Source organism: Thamnophis elegans, chromosome 10 (assembly GCF_009769535.1).
Source record: "Thamnophis elegans isolate rThaEle1 chromosome 10, rThaEle1.pri, whole genome shotgun sequence".
NCBI lineage: Eukaryota > Metazoa > Chordata > Lepidosauria > Squamata > Colubridae > Thamnophis > Thamnophis elegans.
Window position 1 is genome coordinate 23077601 of NC_045550.1, and position 17838 is coordinate 23095438.

Below are 17838 nucleotides of genomic sequence, written 5' to 3' on the forward strand. Positions count from 1 at the left end.
AGGGAAAATGTTAGTGAAACATGAGTGTTTTGAGCCTTTCCCTCCCCTTGGAAAGCTCAGAGAGGCTTCAGTGTGGAGGGAAAGAGAAACATTCTCCCCATCCCTGGAAGAATCAGAATGCTGGCATCTGCTAGCATTTTCATCAGAGCTGAGGTCCATCTCTCCAGGATGGCAATGGAAATCCAGTGTTTCCATGATCATTTTCCCTGATGGGATGGGGAGAAGGCCTGGGATTCCCAGGTATGATGAGAGACCTGGGCCGTCTCCCTGCCTACTATACCTGGGGCTCCCTGGTGATGTGCTTAATAAACACAATGAGAGCGCTGGGGGTTGCAGTTGTTGAGTAAAGTGGTCACATAGCATCTCCCTTAACAACTGCTTTGCTCAACAAGCAAGATTCCAGGCCCAATTGTGGTTGTAAGAACTACCTGTATATTAGATGTACAAAAGAAAGAAACTGAAGTCTGATGAAAATGAACTAAAGTGACTGAAAGACTACCACAATTATCATGGGAAGTATTTGTATTTTAGCCTTGACCAAAATTACTTACATGGTTTTTAATGGGAAATGGTATATAATGTCTTTTTAATATCTAAAAATATGAAATGTTGGATAAATCAGGAATGTATCTTGTCTTTTTATATACACTGAGAGCATATGCACCAAAGACAAATTCCTTGTGTGTCCAATCACACTTGGCCAATAAAGAATTCTATTCTGTTCTGTTCTGTTCTGTTCTGTTCTGTTCTGTTCTATTCCATTCTATTCTATTAATTGTTTATCTGGAAAAATAAAATATTATTTCTTATAGACAATTATAAGAATACTGGCTGCTAGAGAACACATACCTGGAGAAATGTTACAATTCCAAATGGTGTCTGAACTGGCTGCATTTGTGGATCTTCAGTCAGGAGCATATGTTGGATTCTAGACTCACTGTTGTCCAATGGACTATGCCATGATACATGGTCACCACTACAGAATGTATTTTCTGTTGAGGAAAATGAAGGCAAATTTCATAAAAACCTGGAATAATCAATAAATGGTCAAAACAATCATCACAATGAAACGTTACCCATTTATTTTCTATTGTTCTTATGTATAATAATGAAGACAATTTTTTAAAAAGTGAAATGGATTACATCTACATGTAGTCCTCGACTTACGACCACAACTGAGCCCAAAATTTGTGTTGCTAAATGAAACATTTTCTAAGTGAGTTTTATCCCATGTTATGCTCTTTCTTGTCACAATTGTTAAATGAATCACTACAGTTGTTAAATTAATAACAGGGTTGTTAAGTGAATCTGTCTTCCCCATTGATTTTGCTCGTCCGAAGGTTGCAAAAGGGGATCACATGACTGCAGGAAATTGCAACCATCATAAATATGAACCAGTTGCCAAGCATCTGAGTTTTGATCATGTGACCATGGGGATGGTGCAATGGCTGTAAGTGTGAAAAACAGCTATGTCACTTTTTTTCAGTGCCATTGTAACTTTGAACGGTCACTAAATGAACTGTTGTAAATCGAGGACTACCTGTACATATAAACGTGTGAGGTTTCATTCACATTTACTGTGATTGCCATCTTGATGGTTTGACACATCCATCTGGGCACCCCTGATTAGAAGGCAAAAAAAATTACCCCTTGATTTTTTTTTTAACAAGTCTTTTCTCTTTAAAATTCATTCTACTTAGCAAGCTGGTACAGAAGAATAGTTTGTCTCTAATAATACTGTTCTGGATTGGATTCCACAAATTTTTCTACATAAAATGTTGGCCCTTCCAACCATGCCAGGAACCCAAAATTCCAGTAAACTGGAAAATATAACAAAATTTTTATTTTTATTTTGCAACTTTTCATTAGAAAGAATCAACGTGGATTATAAAGTTATAAGAAAAACAGTAAGGCACCAGGCTAGAAATCAGGACACCAGGCGTTCAAACTCTGCCATGGGTGACCTTGGGCCAGTCATTCTCTGTCAAACCAACTCACCTCACAGGGTTGTTGTGTAAAAATAGCAGAAGGAAGAAGTATTAGGTATGTTTGCTGCTTTGAGTTATTTATAAATATAATAAAGACAGTAAGTAGGTAAACAAGTATATAAATAAATAAATACGTACATAAGACCTTGATAAATTGTTCAGACCCTGGCAAAAAAACAAAATCCCAATGTAGGGACCCAAATATTTTGTCAAAAATTTACTTCTACTTTATTTATTTTTCTACAAACTAATCAAAATAAAAATGCTTAACATATCCCAGTAAAGTTAAAATCTATGTATTATGATCATTCATAGTTGGCTGCTAGCTTACAGGGCTGTCTTAATGGTGTTATCAAAAACTCAGATTTTGATATGCCATTATTTTGTGTTGTTTATCTGTTTGCACAAAAGAATGAAGCAAAGAAGTTTTAAAACCATATGCATTTCCAACAATCTCCCACTATTATCCTAATTAATCCATAGGGAATCTTTAGATCTATAGAGAATCTGATTATGGAAAATCTTGCTTAGATGAAACATGTCCCATTAATCCCATGACTACAGGAAAACAAGATTCTACTGATCAGGGGTAGGGCATTTATTAGAGCTAGGCTCTGGTGGCTGGAAGAAGCATAACTTTTAGTCTCCAAATCCACTTTAGAAATATCTTGCTGGAAGATCAGGAAAAAAACAATATTTTCATTGGAAACCATCACAGCCTTCGAGGGAAACCTGGTTTTTTGACCACCATGAAGCTACAGCAATTTGGCCAAAGGATTAGGTGCAGGAAATAAAGTGTAACCCAAGCAAGAAATATTTCACATTTCAACAGACTTGTATGGAAAATCAATTGAAACATTCAGATTTCAAAAGCATGTAAAGACCTATAAAGAAAAGGGAGATACAGCTGCTCAACAATATTCAAAGCCATCTTAAGAGTCCTTAGGATTCCAAATTTCAATGTCTTCCAAGTCATACAACCCCCAGTCAAGGCTCCAATTAACTAAATGCTTTAGTTATGTAAACCTCAGTCACTATTCTCCATAATGAAAGGAATTACAAAGCAACTCATTCCCGAGGATTGTGTTTTTGTCACAATATTCTCTTGATTCTGTATTTTACTGCCTAGATTTTTTCTTTCAGGAAATCCCAACCATTTCCAACTGGTTTTCAAATGCTAATACAATATCTCTGCTGGAAGTCCAGCTATTTGTGTCTGTTTGAATGAAGACTATTTAAGAAATGTCTTTCTTCTACAGATGTAACATTCATACAGACTGCTCAATTAAACTACAGAAGCCAACTATATGAAAAAATTTATGGATTCAATTTAAAAGCCTCAAAGTGAGCAAATCCAAATTCAAACAGGATGGATAAGGATCGATGATTTTATTTTATTTATTTTTTAAATCAGATTTTTAAATTTTTAAATTGTTTTTTTATTTAAATCAGATTTTTTTTATTTTTATCAAATGTATTAAAGTAAAAATCTATCTAAATGCAGTTTTCTATTTAAGATACATTCATAATTTAGTTTATTCAGCATGAAATGGAGCTTAGTTATGTAGCATGAGGCTGTATATTCTGCAATATTCACATTTTTGGTAAACACATTCAAAGAATCCAAGCTCTGCAGGCTAAGTAGGAGACGTTCATTTTATTTGCAAATAATAATATTAAAGATTCTAGCTACCAGCAAGAACGAGTCCTTTCATTTAAAGAGCACCTGCCATTTCAGATCCATCCGAGCAGAGCCTGTTACTGAGCATCCACTCACCTGCTGCCCGCCATATCCCTAACCTTGTTGTGTCATTGCCGCATCACCAGCCGTCCCATTAAAGTGAATAGGACTGTTGGTGAGTCAACAACAGGTCAGAGGAGGAGCCACTGTGGGGCAGAGATGAAAGTTGCTCTTTAAAAAGAGCAATTAAATCACTAGTAACGAGATTTAAATCACTAGTAAAAAGGCTAATTTTGATATCCACCCTGATAGTAAAGCTTAAAAAAGTGGACCTTGCTATCAGATAATAACATGCAAGACCTGTCTTTCCCACAATACTTGGATCAAATCATTATCAAGACAAATTATTGCTATGCAATTTGAAGCTTTTGTGAAAAAACACCAAGCAGACATTTTTATCACTGAAATAATGACTAATTCCTTTAATTTTCAGTGGAAAGACCATTGGTTCTTACCTGAAGGGTCCTTCTCTGCACACTGCGGGAGAGTCCAAGTATGGGTATTATCACAGTCTGCTTGCCCTGGACTGAGAAGTCTTTTCCCTGGCCACGCCTCCTTGCATGGCCACGTCCTCCAGAAAAAATGGAAGTAGTCAAGTCTGTGAGGATGTCGCAATAAGGTAGAGTACAAGTCCGTGAAGATGTCCTGATAAGAGTCAAGATCAAGTCCAGAGGACACACAAGAGTCACAATTCTGAGTCACTAGAGGATGGCACTATCACCCCCGGACAGCCGGGTGGGTTGGACTCTCCCACAGTGTGCAGAGAAGGACCCTTCAGGTAAGAACCAATGGTCTTTCTCCTGCACACTGCTTGGAGAGTCCAAGTATGGGACATACCCAAGTTACTGTCCATCAGGGCGGGCAGAAGAACTGTCCCGGGGCTCATCCGTCTGAACAACTGCCTGTAGCACCCTCCTGCCGAAGGCCGCCTCAGCAGAGGCAAAGGCATCAAGCTTGTAGTGCCTGACAAACGGAGAAGGTGAAGACCATGCCGCCGCACGACAGATCTCTTCAATCGAGGCCTGGGAGGCCCAGGCTGCGGAGGTGGCGGCGCTCCTTGTTGAGTGGGCTGTGATGTTACGAGGGACCGTCCTGGCCTGACTTTCGTAAGCGGAGGTGATGCATGCCCTGAGCCAGCACCCCACGGTGGAAGAGGAGACCTTCTTGCCCAGAAAGCCAGGCTGAAAGGAAATGAACAAGGCCTCGGACTGCCGAAATTCTGACGGTCGATGAAGATAGGCCTTCAGGGCTCGCCTAACGTCCAAGGTATGCCACGAGCGCTCCCGAGAATGGGAAGGACGGGGGCAGAAACTTGGGAGGATGACCTCCTGCGCTCTATGAAAGAGTGAATTGACCTTCGGGATGAAGAAAGGATCGAGCCATAAAACGACCCTGTCGGGATGGACGATGCAGAGATCTTGACGCATCGACAAGGCCGCCAGCTTGGAGATGCGACATGCGGAAGTGATAGCAATTAAAAAGGCTGTCTTCAGCATTAGATGGCGAAGAGAGATAGACCTGAGAGGTTCGAAGGGTGGTGCTGTGAGTGCCTGGAGCACTACGGACAGCCGCCAGGAGGGATATCGGTGGACAGTGGGTGGGTGTAGATTCGAGGCGCCCTTCAAGAAAATGCGCACCTTGGGAATCTTGCCTAGGGGTGACGAAGGGTCCCCAGCCCAGACCGTAGCCAAGGCAGCCACCTGGCAACGCAGAGTGTTTGGGGACAAGCCTCTGTCCAGGCCCCCCTGCAGAAAGTCCAAAACGCGCTTCACGGACGCAGTGACCAGGTTCAACAGCCGTTCCTCGCACCACCTGGCAAAAGAGGCCCACGTGGCGTCATAAATTCTCATCGTGGAAGGACGACAAGCAGCTTGTATGGTACGTATTACCTCGTCCGAAAAACCTTCACTCCTTAGCAGGTCCCCTTCAAGTGCCAGGCGGCCAACTGCAACCACTGGGGGTCGGGATGGACGACTGCCCCCTGGTGAAGGGAGACCTGACCCGGAGGAAAGCGCCACGGAGGGGACACCGACAGGCTGACCAGGTCGGTGAACCACGATCTCCGGGGCCAATGAGGGGCCATGAGAATCACCTCCGCTTCCTCCTCCATGATCTTGGAGATTACTTGTGGTAGAAGTGGAAACAGAGGAAAGGCATATAGCAGGCCCCGGGGCCAGTGGCACCGCAAAGCGTCCGTCCCTTCTGCCCCTTGAGTCTGGAAACGGGAGAGGAACCTGGACAGCTGGGCGTTCTCCTTGGAGGCAAACAGGTCCATCTGGGGCAGGCCGAACTTGGCAGTCAGACGACGGAAGAGGGCGGGGTCGAGTTGCCACTCGGCAGGGTCGATGGTTTTCCTGCTGAGCCAGTCCGCGCGGGTATTGTCTACGCCCGAGATGTGGTCTGAGCGGATGGACTCCAGATGACACTCCGCCCAGCGACCTAGGGCTTCCACTTCCGTCATCAGGCGTTTGGACCTGGTGCCACCCTGGCGGTTGATGTGCGCCTTGGTGGCCACATTGTCCATCATTAGAAGGACGTGCCATCGACGAACCTCCCGGTGGAAGTGATGGAGAGCCAACCTCGCTGCTCTCAGCTCCAGGAGGTTGATGCTGGAGCGGGATTCCGATGCGGACCACTTCCCCTGAACCACGAGGTGGCCCAGGTGCGCTCCCCAGCCGGAGAGACTGGCGTCGGTGGTGAGGACCACCCTGTCGGGTTCCTTGAAGAGGTGGCCCTTGCGTATCGCCGGTGACGTCCACCATCGGAGAGACCTCTTCACAGGCGGAGGGACGGTGATCAACATGCTCGAGTTGCTCCTGTTGGCCCTCTGGTGAGGTAGAAGAAGCCACTGCAGAGTTCTTGAGTGCAGCCTGGCCTAAGGAACAATCGACAGGCAGGATATCATCTTCCCCAGTAACTGCGACAGGAGAATCACCTGAGACTGCCTTGCACGGATCACCTGGTGAGCTAGAGAACGGAGGGCCTCTACTCTATCTGGGGATAGGAAGACCCTGCAACAGGAAGAATCTATCACCGCCCACAGGTGGTTGATTCTGGTGGAGGGGGAAAGATGGCTCTTTTCCAGATTTAGGGAAAACCTGTGGTTCCTGAGGGTCCTCATGGTTATGCGCAGATCCCGCACGGCCTGCGGCCTGGACGACGATTGGATGAGAATGTCGTCCAGGTAGCATTGCAGCCGTATGGGTCTGCGCCAGAGGTGCGCAGCCACCACCGTCAGAACCTTCGTGAAGGTTCTGGGGGCCGACGACAGGCCGAATGGAAGGGCCTGGTATTGGAAGTGTCGGCCGGCGTAAAAGAAGCGCAGGAACCTCCTGTGCTGCGGACGGATGGGAATATGGAGATACGCCTCCTTCAGGTCTATCGATGTTAGGAAGTCCCCCTGGCGGATCCCCGCCAGGATGGATTGGAGGGACTGCATCTTGAACCTCCGGTAGGCAATGAACTGATTGAGGTTCTTGAGGTCCAAGATGGCCCTCCACCCCCCGAGCTCTTGGGGATGATAAAGAGAATGGAGTAGTAACCCCTCCCCTCCTGCCCAGGGGGCACCTGCTCTATGGCATTTATCTCCAGGAGGTGAAGGACCTCCTGGTCCATCCGCTCCCTCTTTACAGGACAGGAAGGGGTTGGGCACCTGATGAAATTCCTGGGAGGGGGGGGGAGAAAGTCCAGTGAGAGACCCTCCCTGATGGTCTGAAGTACCCAGGCGTCCTCCGCTGTCCGGGCCCAAAGAGAGGCAAACAGCTGAAGGCGCCCCCCTATGGGGGATGTCATCGGGGAGTCACTTAGACTTGCGGAAGGGCCTGTTGGAAGCCCCGCCACGGTTAAACTTGCAGAACCCGAATTGCTGCCCCCCCCCCGTCGCGAAAGGAGGATCTGTCTTGCGCCCTCTCCCCTGATTGACCCGAGGACCGGTTGGCAGGGTTGAAGGCGGTGGAGGTGGAAGGCTCTGAGGCATGAAAGGACTGCCTCCTACGAAAGCGAAAGGGCTTGCGATCCTGTTTCTTAGCAGCAGAGGGCAAGACCTTCCTCTTATCTTTAGATTCGATAAGGAATTTGTCTAGCACTTCCCCAAACAATTTGGCACCCTTGAAGGGAGCTGCAGCTAACTTCCACTTATGTTTTTGGTCCGCCTGCCAATGGCGGAGCCAAATAAGTCTACGGGACGTTACGTTTGCAGCTAAGGCCCTGGACGCAAACTTGGTGGCGTTAAGTGAGGCGTCCGCGGCATACTGGGCGGCCGCAATGGTCTTGGACACATCCTGATGAAGACGTCCGTCTTCCAGAGGAAGTCTGCGCAGGAGTTCCCTCAGCCAGATCACGACTGCCCTGTTGAAAAAGGAAGCGGAGGAGGCCGCTCTAATGGCCCAGGCCATCGCCAGGTGAATCTTGTGACAGGCCTTTTCCGCTTTTTTGTCCTCCGCCTTGAGACCTTCAAGGAGGTCTGCGGGAAGGGGTGTGTTGGAAGTCAGAGCCGTGATAGGGGGATCTACTTCTGGAAGTACCAGGAGGTTCTCCAGAGCTGGCTCCATGGTGTACAACTGTTTATCCACCCCACTGGGGGAGGAAGAAGTGGCAGGCTGATCCCACTGGCGCTGAACTAAATCAAGGAACAGCTCGGGGATCGGAACCAACTGTTGGTGAGAAGGAGGAAGTTTAAATATTGCCGCATTGGGGTTCGCCGGAGCGGCCCCAGTGGCAGGAGGAGCTGGGGTGGGTTTTATCCCCTCACCTGTGGCCACCTTCACCTTCTGCAGGATGGATTTAAAGAGTGAAGGCTTGAAGAGCCCCGAGAAGGATGGGGCGTCAGATGTGAGATCATCATCGTCATCTGACAGTTGAAAAAGATCCTGAATCGGATCCTCAGGAGCCGAGGTCTCACTGACCACGGAGGATTCAAGAGAGGGATGGCGCCCCCGCTTTGGCGGGGGCGGCTCAGTAAGGGTGGTCTTAGGGGGACCTGATACCAGGCGCTCACGCTTCCGCATGGCGGCCTCCACGGCCCTAGCAATGGCCTTGTCCATCATTCTCTGCATGCTAGGAGAAAGCTCAGCCTCAGAGTCAGAATCTGAACCCAAGTCCGGATCAGCATGATCTCCCTGAATGGGAAAGGAATTATCCTGAGGGATGGTAACAGAATGTCCTACCGGTTCCTGCTCTTGGTCATAGGACCAGGAGGGTGAAGGGGAGGAAGGAGCTAAGGATCTGCCGGGGGATAAGTCCTGCGACTCAACCTCCTCAGCCAACAGAGCTGTGGGATCCTCTCTGGGAGGGGGAGGAGCCAAGGGAACCCCAGGGGTAGAAGAGAGAGCATCTCTCTCCGCCAGGCGCCTGGCTTTCTCAAATTGCTTGTCAATGGCCATCTGGCGCCTCTCAGCGTCCCTGGCCTCGGCCACAGAGTGGGTCCTTGGAGTTTTACCCTGACTGACCACCCGCGCCCTGCCTGAACCATCCTCCATAGTTTGGGGAAAACCCACGCTCGGAACCTGCGGGGGACCCTGTCTACCAGCAAGGGAACCTGAGACAGAAGGATCTATGAGGAAACACACAGGTTGATCAGGCAATTGGCAGAAAAAAGACAGGCAACTCTGACAGACTGCTCTGCAATAGAAAAAAATGAGAGAGTTCATGAGTGAGGCTTCACAATACAGATGAATGCACAAACAGATAAGAAATAATTCATCAGCAGAGCAGAGAAGGAGGAGGATACTGAATGTGATCTGCGCATGTGCAGGACCTGGATAGCTGCCTGGCTTCTCGCCCGATAGAAGCCGGCGAGACAAAAGAAGATCTTAGAAGAGCCTCCGGAGTCCGTGACAACTTTGACATAAGGTCCTGGAAGGGCTGTATTTCACGGATCGAGTGGGGACTGGCATTTGAACATCAGCCGTCTCCGGTCGCTTTCCTAGCTGTGGATTTGCTGAGGCCTGGAACTGGAGCTGCTTCGTGGCGCAGAGGAGAGATGGCAGTGCCGCTCTGTTGAACGCTGTGTTTTAAATCTTGGATGCTTGCCTTTGATTCTATCTGAGTGGCTGCTTTTCCAACTGGAGCTGAACTCTGTTTTTTTATTTCATCTATGTGGTGAGCAGTGAGCAGGGGGGATTGGGAGATCTGTTCGATTGAGACCATCTGGAACAGAGTTCTGTGGGATTGGCCGATTCGGCGGCTGGCTGCGTGTACCGCCGCCGTGGCCATTCCCCCCACCCCCCAATGCCTTGCTCGCCCTTTCCAGCCTCTTCTCTCGCCCCTCTCCTCTCGCCCCTGCGCCCCTCCGCCCCTGTTGGGTTCTGCTCGGAGCGGAGAAGGGCGGCGCCGTGCTGACATCGTCCATTGCTGAGTCAGTGAGAGGCCTGGACACCTCCCCCTCCTTTTTTTCCATCGCAGCCTTTCGGATACCACTCCTGTCCCTCTCCATTACTGGCAAGCCTTACCATCTCCCTACCCAGCATTGACTCTCCTTCGCCTCGGCTGGGGCCATCTGCTCTGGTCATTCTATCTGCCCTCCCTCTGACTGTTTGCTGCCTGCCATAGCTCCAGTTAATTAGGTAGATTTAGTTAGGTTTAGGTTTATAGTTATAGATAGTTTAGGCATAGATTAGATATAGATTTAGAATATAGTTTAGGCATAGATTAGATATAGTTTTAGGTATAAGTACTGGAGACTGTACCATCTGTGGGTGCTCTCAGCCTTGGGGCAGGGCTAGTGGAGACCGGGGTTGGGGTCGTGGCTAGGGTTGGGGGTAGAGTTAGTGTGGGGGCTAGGGCTAAGCTACGCTGGGGTTGTTAGGATTAGGCTGGTGTAGGGTTAGAATGGGTGAGCTTAGTTTGGGTTGGTGTTAGTTTTTGGTTTAGGCTTAGAATTAGGATTAGCTTTAGGTTAGGATTAGGTTTAGTAGTAGGATAAGGTTGGAATAGGGCTAGGAGTGGTAGATGATGGCAGCCATAGGGGTCAGGACTTGGCTCTGTAGGAATTGGCGCCCTTTATCCCATCTTCTGGAACAGCTCGGGCCAGTCCCAGACATTGGCCCCACAGACTCTCCCCCCCCCCGGATTCTGGACCCTGCTCAATCTCAGGGGAAGGAGAAGAACTACCCCCCGACACAGGGGCCATAAATTGTTTGTTGGATCCGGAGGACGTAGGACTGGAAAGCTGCTGTGTACCAATACCGGACCCTTATCCCGTGCCCTCTCCGCTTACAGCCACTTTATATGCTACTGACTTTGGACCCGTGGCCTGGGAAGCTCTTCTAGGACTCAGAGGAGGGGAGAAGAGCGGAGCAGCTCGCCCTCCATCTGCACACCATTATCTTACATCGCACTAGCGCAGTGCTCCGCGAATTTTTTAGGAATGTAGTGTGAATGGTATGCTTGGCTGATGTTTGCACCCACTTTTTTTAAAATTCATACTGTTGTATTTTTTGTGTTTAACTTATTTCGTGGGGACTGCATGGGTGAGTGGCTGCGTGTGTATGAGAGGGTTGAGAGTATTGCCCGGTGTCTCCTCCACTGAGTGCCACTGCAGAAGTGGTAGGGGCCCAGACTTACTTCCCGTCCTAGAATGAGTGTTAAGGATTGCCTGCTGGATGGTGCGGGAGCTGTGGGAGGGGTTGTGGGGTCTACGGTAGCGGGGGAGGGCCGGAGTATTACGGTCACTATGGGGAGGGGCAGGTATGACGGGAACTTCAGGGCTGGCCATTACCGGGGAAGGAGGGTTCGCTACATCACAGAGATCCCTCCTTCCAGCCCTGTTAGTTCCACTCCAGGGCCAGGTGGCGAGAATTGTCAGGGCCCTGGTCTCAGGCTGTTGTTGCTAAATGCCAGGTCTGTGGTTCACAAAGCTTCCCTTGTCCGGGACCTAATTTTAGACGAGGGGGCAGACCTGGCATGTATTACTGAGACCTGGCTGGGCCCAGAGGGAGGAGTCCCCCTCACTGAAATGTGCCCAGAAGGTTTTCAGGTGCTTCATCAGCCGCGATCCCAGAGAAGGGGTGGAGGAGTGGCTGTCATCGTCCGAGGGTCTTTAGTTCCTCGTAGGATCCCTGCTCCGGAGTTTGTCGGTGTGAGTCCCTGTTGATGAAGCTGGACCTTGGTGGTCAAGTGGGTCTGTTGCTAACGTACCTACCTCCCAACAGCGTTGCAACAGCCCTCCCCTCGCTCCTCAAGACAGTAGCCGAGTTGGCAATGGAATTCCCCAGGCTTATGGTTCTGGGGGATTTCAACCTGCCTACACTTGGTGAACGCTCTGATGGGGCGCAGGAGTTCATGGCTTCCATGACAGCCATGGACTTGACCCAAGTAATTCGAGGTTCGACTCATTCAGCGGGTCACACACTTGACCTTGTATTTCTGTCGGAGCAGTGGAGATGTGATCTAGAGTTGAGGGGCATTAAAACCTTGCCCTTGTCATGGTCTGATCACTTCCTGCTGAGGCTTGACTTTTGGAGGCCAATCCCCCACTGTAGGGAGGAGGAACCGATTAGGTGGTTCCACCCCAGGCGCCTGATGGACCCAATGGGGTTTCAGATGGCGCTTGGAGAAATACCTGACACTATCGTCCACAATCCGATGGAGTCCTTAGTCGCTGCTTGGAATATAGCGGCGGCGGGGGCTCTAAACCGGATTGCGCCTTTGCGACCTCTCTGAGGTGGCGGATCCAGGAGGGCTCCTTGGTTCACCGAGGAACTCCGGGAGATGAAACGCCAAAAGAGACGCCTAGAGCACCACTGGAGGGCCAGTAAATCTGAGTCAGACTGAGCACTGATGAGAGCCTTTATTAGAGCCTATCTCGTGGCAATACGGGCGGCGAAATGTTCGCATTTTGCCGCCCTTATTGCATCCGCCGAATCGCGCCCAGCCGCCTTGTTTAGAATAACCCGCTCCCTCTTGAAAGGGAGGGGTGTGGGTGACACTCTACAGGGTAGAGCTGAGGAATTTGTTCAGTATTTGACGGATAAAGTCGCTCGGATTCAGACAGAGCTGGACTCCAATTGCACGATACCAGCCGAGGTACCGGGGGAGGGTCTTGAGCATGCTTTATGGATTGAGTTTCAACGGGCTTCTCCTGATGAAGTGGACAAGGCCATGGGAGCGGTGAGTGCCTCCACTTGTATACTGGACCCGTGTCCCTCCTGGCTGGTCTCGACCAGCAGGGAGGTGACACGCAGCTGGATCCAGACGATTGTGAACACCTCTCTCCGGGAGGGAATCTTCCCACCCCTCCTAAAGGATGCGGTGGTGAGACCCCTCCTGAAGAAATCGTCTTTGGACCCAGCCATTTTGAGCAACTATCGTCCAGTCTCCAACCTTCCCTTGTAGGGAAGGTTGTTGAGAAAGTGGTGGCCTCGCAACTCCGACAGTCCTTGGATGAAGCCGATTATCTAGACTCTTTTCAGTCGGGTTTCAGGCCTGGTTACAGCACGGAAACTGCTTTGGTCGCGCTGATCGATGATCTCTGGCGGGCCAGGGATAGGGGTCACCCCTCTATCCTTGTGCTTCTTGACCTCTCAGCGGCCTTCGATACCATCGACCATGGTACCCTTCTGCGACGGTTGCAAGAGGTGGGGGTGGGAGGCACCGTTTTGCGGTGGTTCTCCTCCTACCTCTCGGACAGGTCGCAGTCGGTGTTGGTCGGAGGGCAGAGATCGACCCCAAGGCCCCTCAAGTATGGGGTGCCGCAGGGTTCGGTCCTGTCCCCCCTCCTATTTAACATCTACATGAAGCCGCTGGGTGAGATCATACGCCGGCACGGGATTAAGTATCACCAATATGCAGACAATACGCAGCTGTATCTGTCTGCCCCGTGCCAACTCAGCGAAGCAGTAGAAGTGATGTGCCAGTGCCTGGAGGCTGTTAGAGTCTGGATGGGAGCAAACAAGTTGGCACTCAATCCAGACAAGACCGAGTGGCTTCTGATGTTCCCTCCCAAAGATTGGCCAACTGTTCCATCTCTCAGGCTGGGGGGCGAAATTATACGCCCCTCAGAGAGGGTTCGCAATTTGGGAGTCCTCCTGGACCCACAGCTGACTCTAGAACACCATCTGTCGGCTGTGACCAGGGGGACCTTTGCCCAGGTTCGCCTGGTGCACCAATTGCGACCCTACCTGGATCAGGAGGCCCTTCAGACAGTCACTCACGCCCTCGTGACCTCAAGACTGGATTATTGTAATGCGCTCTACATGGGGCTGCCCTTGAAGAGTGTTTGAAGACTCCAATTAGTCCAGAATGCAGCCGTGCAAGCGATTGTGGGTGCACCAAGGTACACCCACGTTACACCTATCCTCCGCGAGCTGCACTGGCTACCTATTAGTCTCCGAATCCGCTTCAAGGTGCTGGTTGCTACCTATAAAGCCCTACATGGCATCGGACCTGGGTACCTGAGAGACTGCCTCCTGCCGATTACCTCTCTCAGACCAATTAGATCGCACAGGTTGGGTCGCCTCCGGATTCCATCTGCCAGCCAATGTCGGCTGGCGACTCCCCGGGGGAGAGCCTTCTCTGTTGCAGCTCCGGCCCTCTGGAACGAGCTCCCTGTTGAGATCAGGATCCTTACTACCCTCCCGGCCTTCCGCAAAGCCACCAAGTCCTGGCTGTTCCAGCAGGCTGGGGGAGCTGAGAAGCATCTACCTCCATAGAAATTGTGAATGTTGGTTTTGTTTTTAATATGTTGTCTTTGTCTTGTTCCCCCCGCTTTCCCTTGTCTTTTGTGAGCCACCCGGAGTCCTCCAGGAGTGGGCGGCATACAAGACAAATAAATAAATAAATAAATAAATAAATAAATAAATAAATAAATAAATAAATAAATAAATAAATAAATAAATAAATGTGTAGCTTATTAAGTCAAACATTCAACCAGGCTAGAGCAGGGGCCACCCAATAGCCAGCAATGAGGAGGAAAAAATCCCTCCTATTTTTAAAAATCCAACTGCCAATCTGCAGGCCAGGGGCCTCCCTGTGCTGAGGCTCAGGCATGGAGACCTAGAAGCCAGCGCCGCTAGAGAACGATGAGGGTGGTCTGGAAGGCAGTTGAGGGATGGGAAGAGCCCCCGCTGACCCCATAACCACCCAGCGGCAGCCCAGTGGGACGGGGCTGAAGCGGAGGCCAAGGCCTTAAAAGGGCGCGAAACTCCCAGCCTTAAAATGGCCGCCGCCACAGTGTGAGGGGAAAGAGGAGAACGATCGTAAACACGTGCGGCTGTTCCGCAGGCCCCGATCGTCTCCGCGGCAGATCTCCACATTTCCTAGGGCCCAGGAGCGAAAAAACAGTGAGAAAATAATAAATTTGACCAAGCGCAGCCTTGCTGCGTTCCCTGGAGCCGTCTGCTGCCCGCCGCGCCTCTAATTAAACAAGCGGCATGCCTCCGAAGCTGGCTGCAGCGCGCGGCCTGGAAGCACCCCCCCCCCCACAGCCGTCTGCCTCCTAGCCTCGCATGAGGCTTCAATGCAGCAATCCAAGCTGCTACCAGAAGGGAAAGGAAAGGAGAATAGAAAAGGTAGAATTGAAGGGAAAAGACAGTTTGGAGAGTCCAAGTTAGGTAAAATTAAATCAAAAAACCTGGAGCTCACAGAGAAACAATCCGATCGGGCTGGACTGAGAATTTTTTCTGGAGGACGTGGCCACGCAAGGAGGCGTGGCCAGGGAAAAGACTTCTCAGTCCAGGGCAAGCAGACTGTGATAATACCCATACTTGGACTCTCCAAGCAGTGTGCAGGAGAATTGTATCATCTTCCAATATTATCATTCAACCCAAATTGTATCAAAATTCTAAACGTCCTAAAGGAATGGAAAGCAATTAAGAAGAGATAACAACAATTTAAAAAATTACAACCTCTTATATGAAAAATATGGATGGATGCTATGATTTTTACTTTAAATCAATTAGTGAATATACTAAGAATCTTTATTGTTAGCTCTGTTAAAAGGTAAAAGGTAAATATTATTTTCATAAAAGGTAAAAGGTACATATAATTTTTTTGTTGCCACCCACATAACAATTACGCATTTATTAACACCTTGATTTGGACCACCAGCATTTTTAATTTTTAAGATATGTAAATAAATTTAGGTTTATTGAAATTCAATGAGCATCACTGAATGTTATGACACAAAAAACCCACAATTAGTCTTTATAAATATTTATTATTAATAAATTTGATATGCAAATTTTAAAGTCAGAATAGAACAAAGAATTGTAGATCCCAATTTGTTAAAATATTGGAAACTGATAGATGAGGGGAAAATTAAAATCAGACAATAGGGAGGAGCTATTGCAAAAATAAAATTGGAACTATAGTAACAATTAAAATTAGAAAGGAAGCCTGGTTCTGTTGAAGCTGGTGAAGGTTGTAATCTTAGAGCACAACTTGATTCTTAGCTGTCACTGGATTTGCACATCATAGCTGAGGTGAGGTGTAATATAATTATAGTGGTGCCAGAATTACTCTGCAGACTGAAAAACTGGATTCTGAATTAGTCACAATATTCTGTGGTGACATAAGCTTTTATTTTGGAAGTTTAAAGTCCTTATGACTTCCAATAAATGCTTACAAAAACCACTTACCGTATTTTTCAGAGTATAAGACACACCTTTTTTCCTCTAAAAAGAGGCTGAAAATCTGGGTGCGTCTTATACATCGAACACACATTGATGCCTCCTGAAGCTCTGCCCCTTCACCAAAATGGCCGTGCATACCCTTATGGAAGCTTTCAGAGTTCCTGGGGGCTGGGGAGGGCAGAAATGAGCAAACAACGGGTAGTTTTTTGCCCCTCCAGTCCCAGCAACACTCTATAAGCCTCCATAAGGCTATGCATGCATTTTTTTTGACAAAAAAGGGCACTTTTTTTTGGCCCACCCACCCCCGCAGGAGCACTCTGCAAGCCCACCCCCAAGGCTATTCATGCCTTTTATTTGCAAAAAAAGGGCCCATTTTTGCAAAAAAAAAAAAGGGCCATTTTGGGGAGGTTTGCAGAGTACAAAACCTTTTCCCCCCATTTCGGAAAGCTGCTTAGTTAGAGTAATTGATGAGTTTTAGGTGCTACAGGTTGTCAGCGATTTCCTTCTCCAGCACATGGATAAATACACCTGGAAACATCTACCTACCTACCTACCTACCTACCTACTCTCTCTCTCTCTCTCTCTCTCTCCCTATCTACCTACTGTATTAATCTCTCTCTCTCTCTCCCTCTCTCCTTCTCTCTCTCTCTCTCTCTTTCTATCCCTTTATCTACCTACCTACCTAGTACCTACCTACCTAACTACTCTCTCTCTCCCTACCTACCTACTGTATTTCTCTCTCTCTCTCCCTTTATCTACTTATATACCTACCTACTCTCTCTCTCCCCCATCTACTGTATTTCTCTCTCTCTATTTTTCTCTCTCTATCCCTCTACCTACTAACTTACCTACTCTCTCTCCCTATCTACTGTATTTCTCTCTCTCTCTTTCTCTCTCTCTCTATACCTTTATCTATCTACCAACCTACCTACTCTCTCTCTCCCCCTATCTACTGTATTTCTCTCTATTTTTCTCTCCCTACCTACCTATTTACACTCTCTCTACCTACCTACCTACCTACTGTATTTCTACTGTATTTCTCTCTCTCTCTATCCCTTTATCTACCTATCAACCTACTGTCTCTCTCTCTCTCCCTATCTACTGTATTTCTCTCTATCTCTCTATTTCTCTCTCTCTATCCCCCTACCTACCTATACACACTCTCTCCCTACCTATCTACTGTATTTCTCTCTCTTTCTCTCCCTCTCTATCCCTCTATCTACCTACCTACTTTTTTTAAAAAATTGCCTCTTCAAAACCTGGGTGTGTCTTATACTCTGGTGCGTCTTATACTCCGAAAAATATGGTTCATGTTAGAATGTTACCTATCTTTTACTGCATTATATGAGAAAATGTTTACTATAAGCAACAGAACCAAAAATATTATATTCTAGAACATGGGTGTCAAACTTGCCATGTCATATTGCCGCCATGTGACATTTCGTGACATTTTTCCCATTCGCAGAACTGAGGTGCTTTATGTTGTTTGTAATACTTTTGTTATTCAGTTATTCAACTATACAATATTTTTACAATAGCA

The 17838-nt window shown here is 48.2% G+C and overlaps 1 protein-coding gene across 1 annotated transcript in view; it reads right to left on the reverse strand.

The window, feature by feature from the left end:
• SUFU (SUFU negative regulator of hedgehog signaling) overlaps positions 1–17838 on the reverse strand; it is a 79289-nt gene that overhangs the window by 37879 nt on the left and 23572 nt on the right. Inside the window, exon 4 of the mRNA XM_032225280.1 lies at positions 850–992. Coding sequence (XP_032081171.1) covers positions 850–992 — 143 coding nt within the window. The remainder of the gene's footprint in view (positions 1–849; positions 993–17838) is intronic.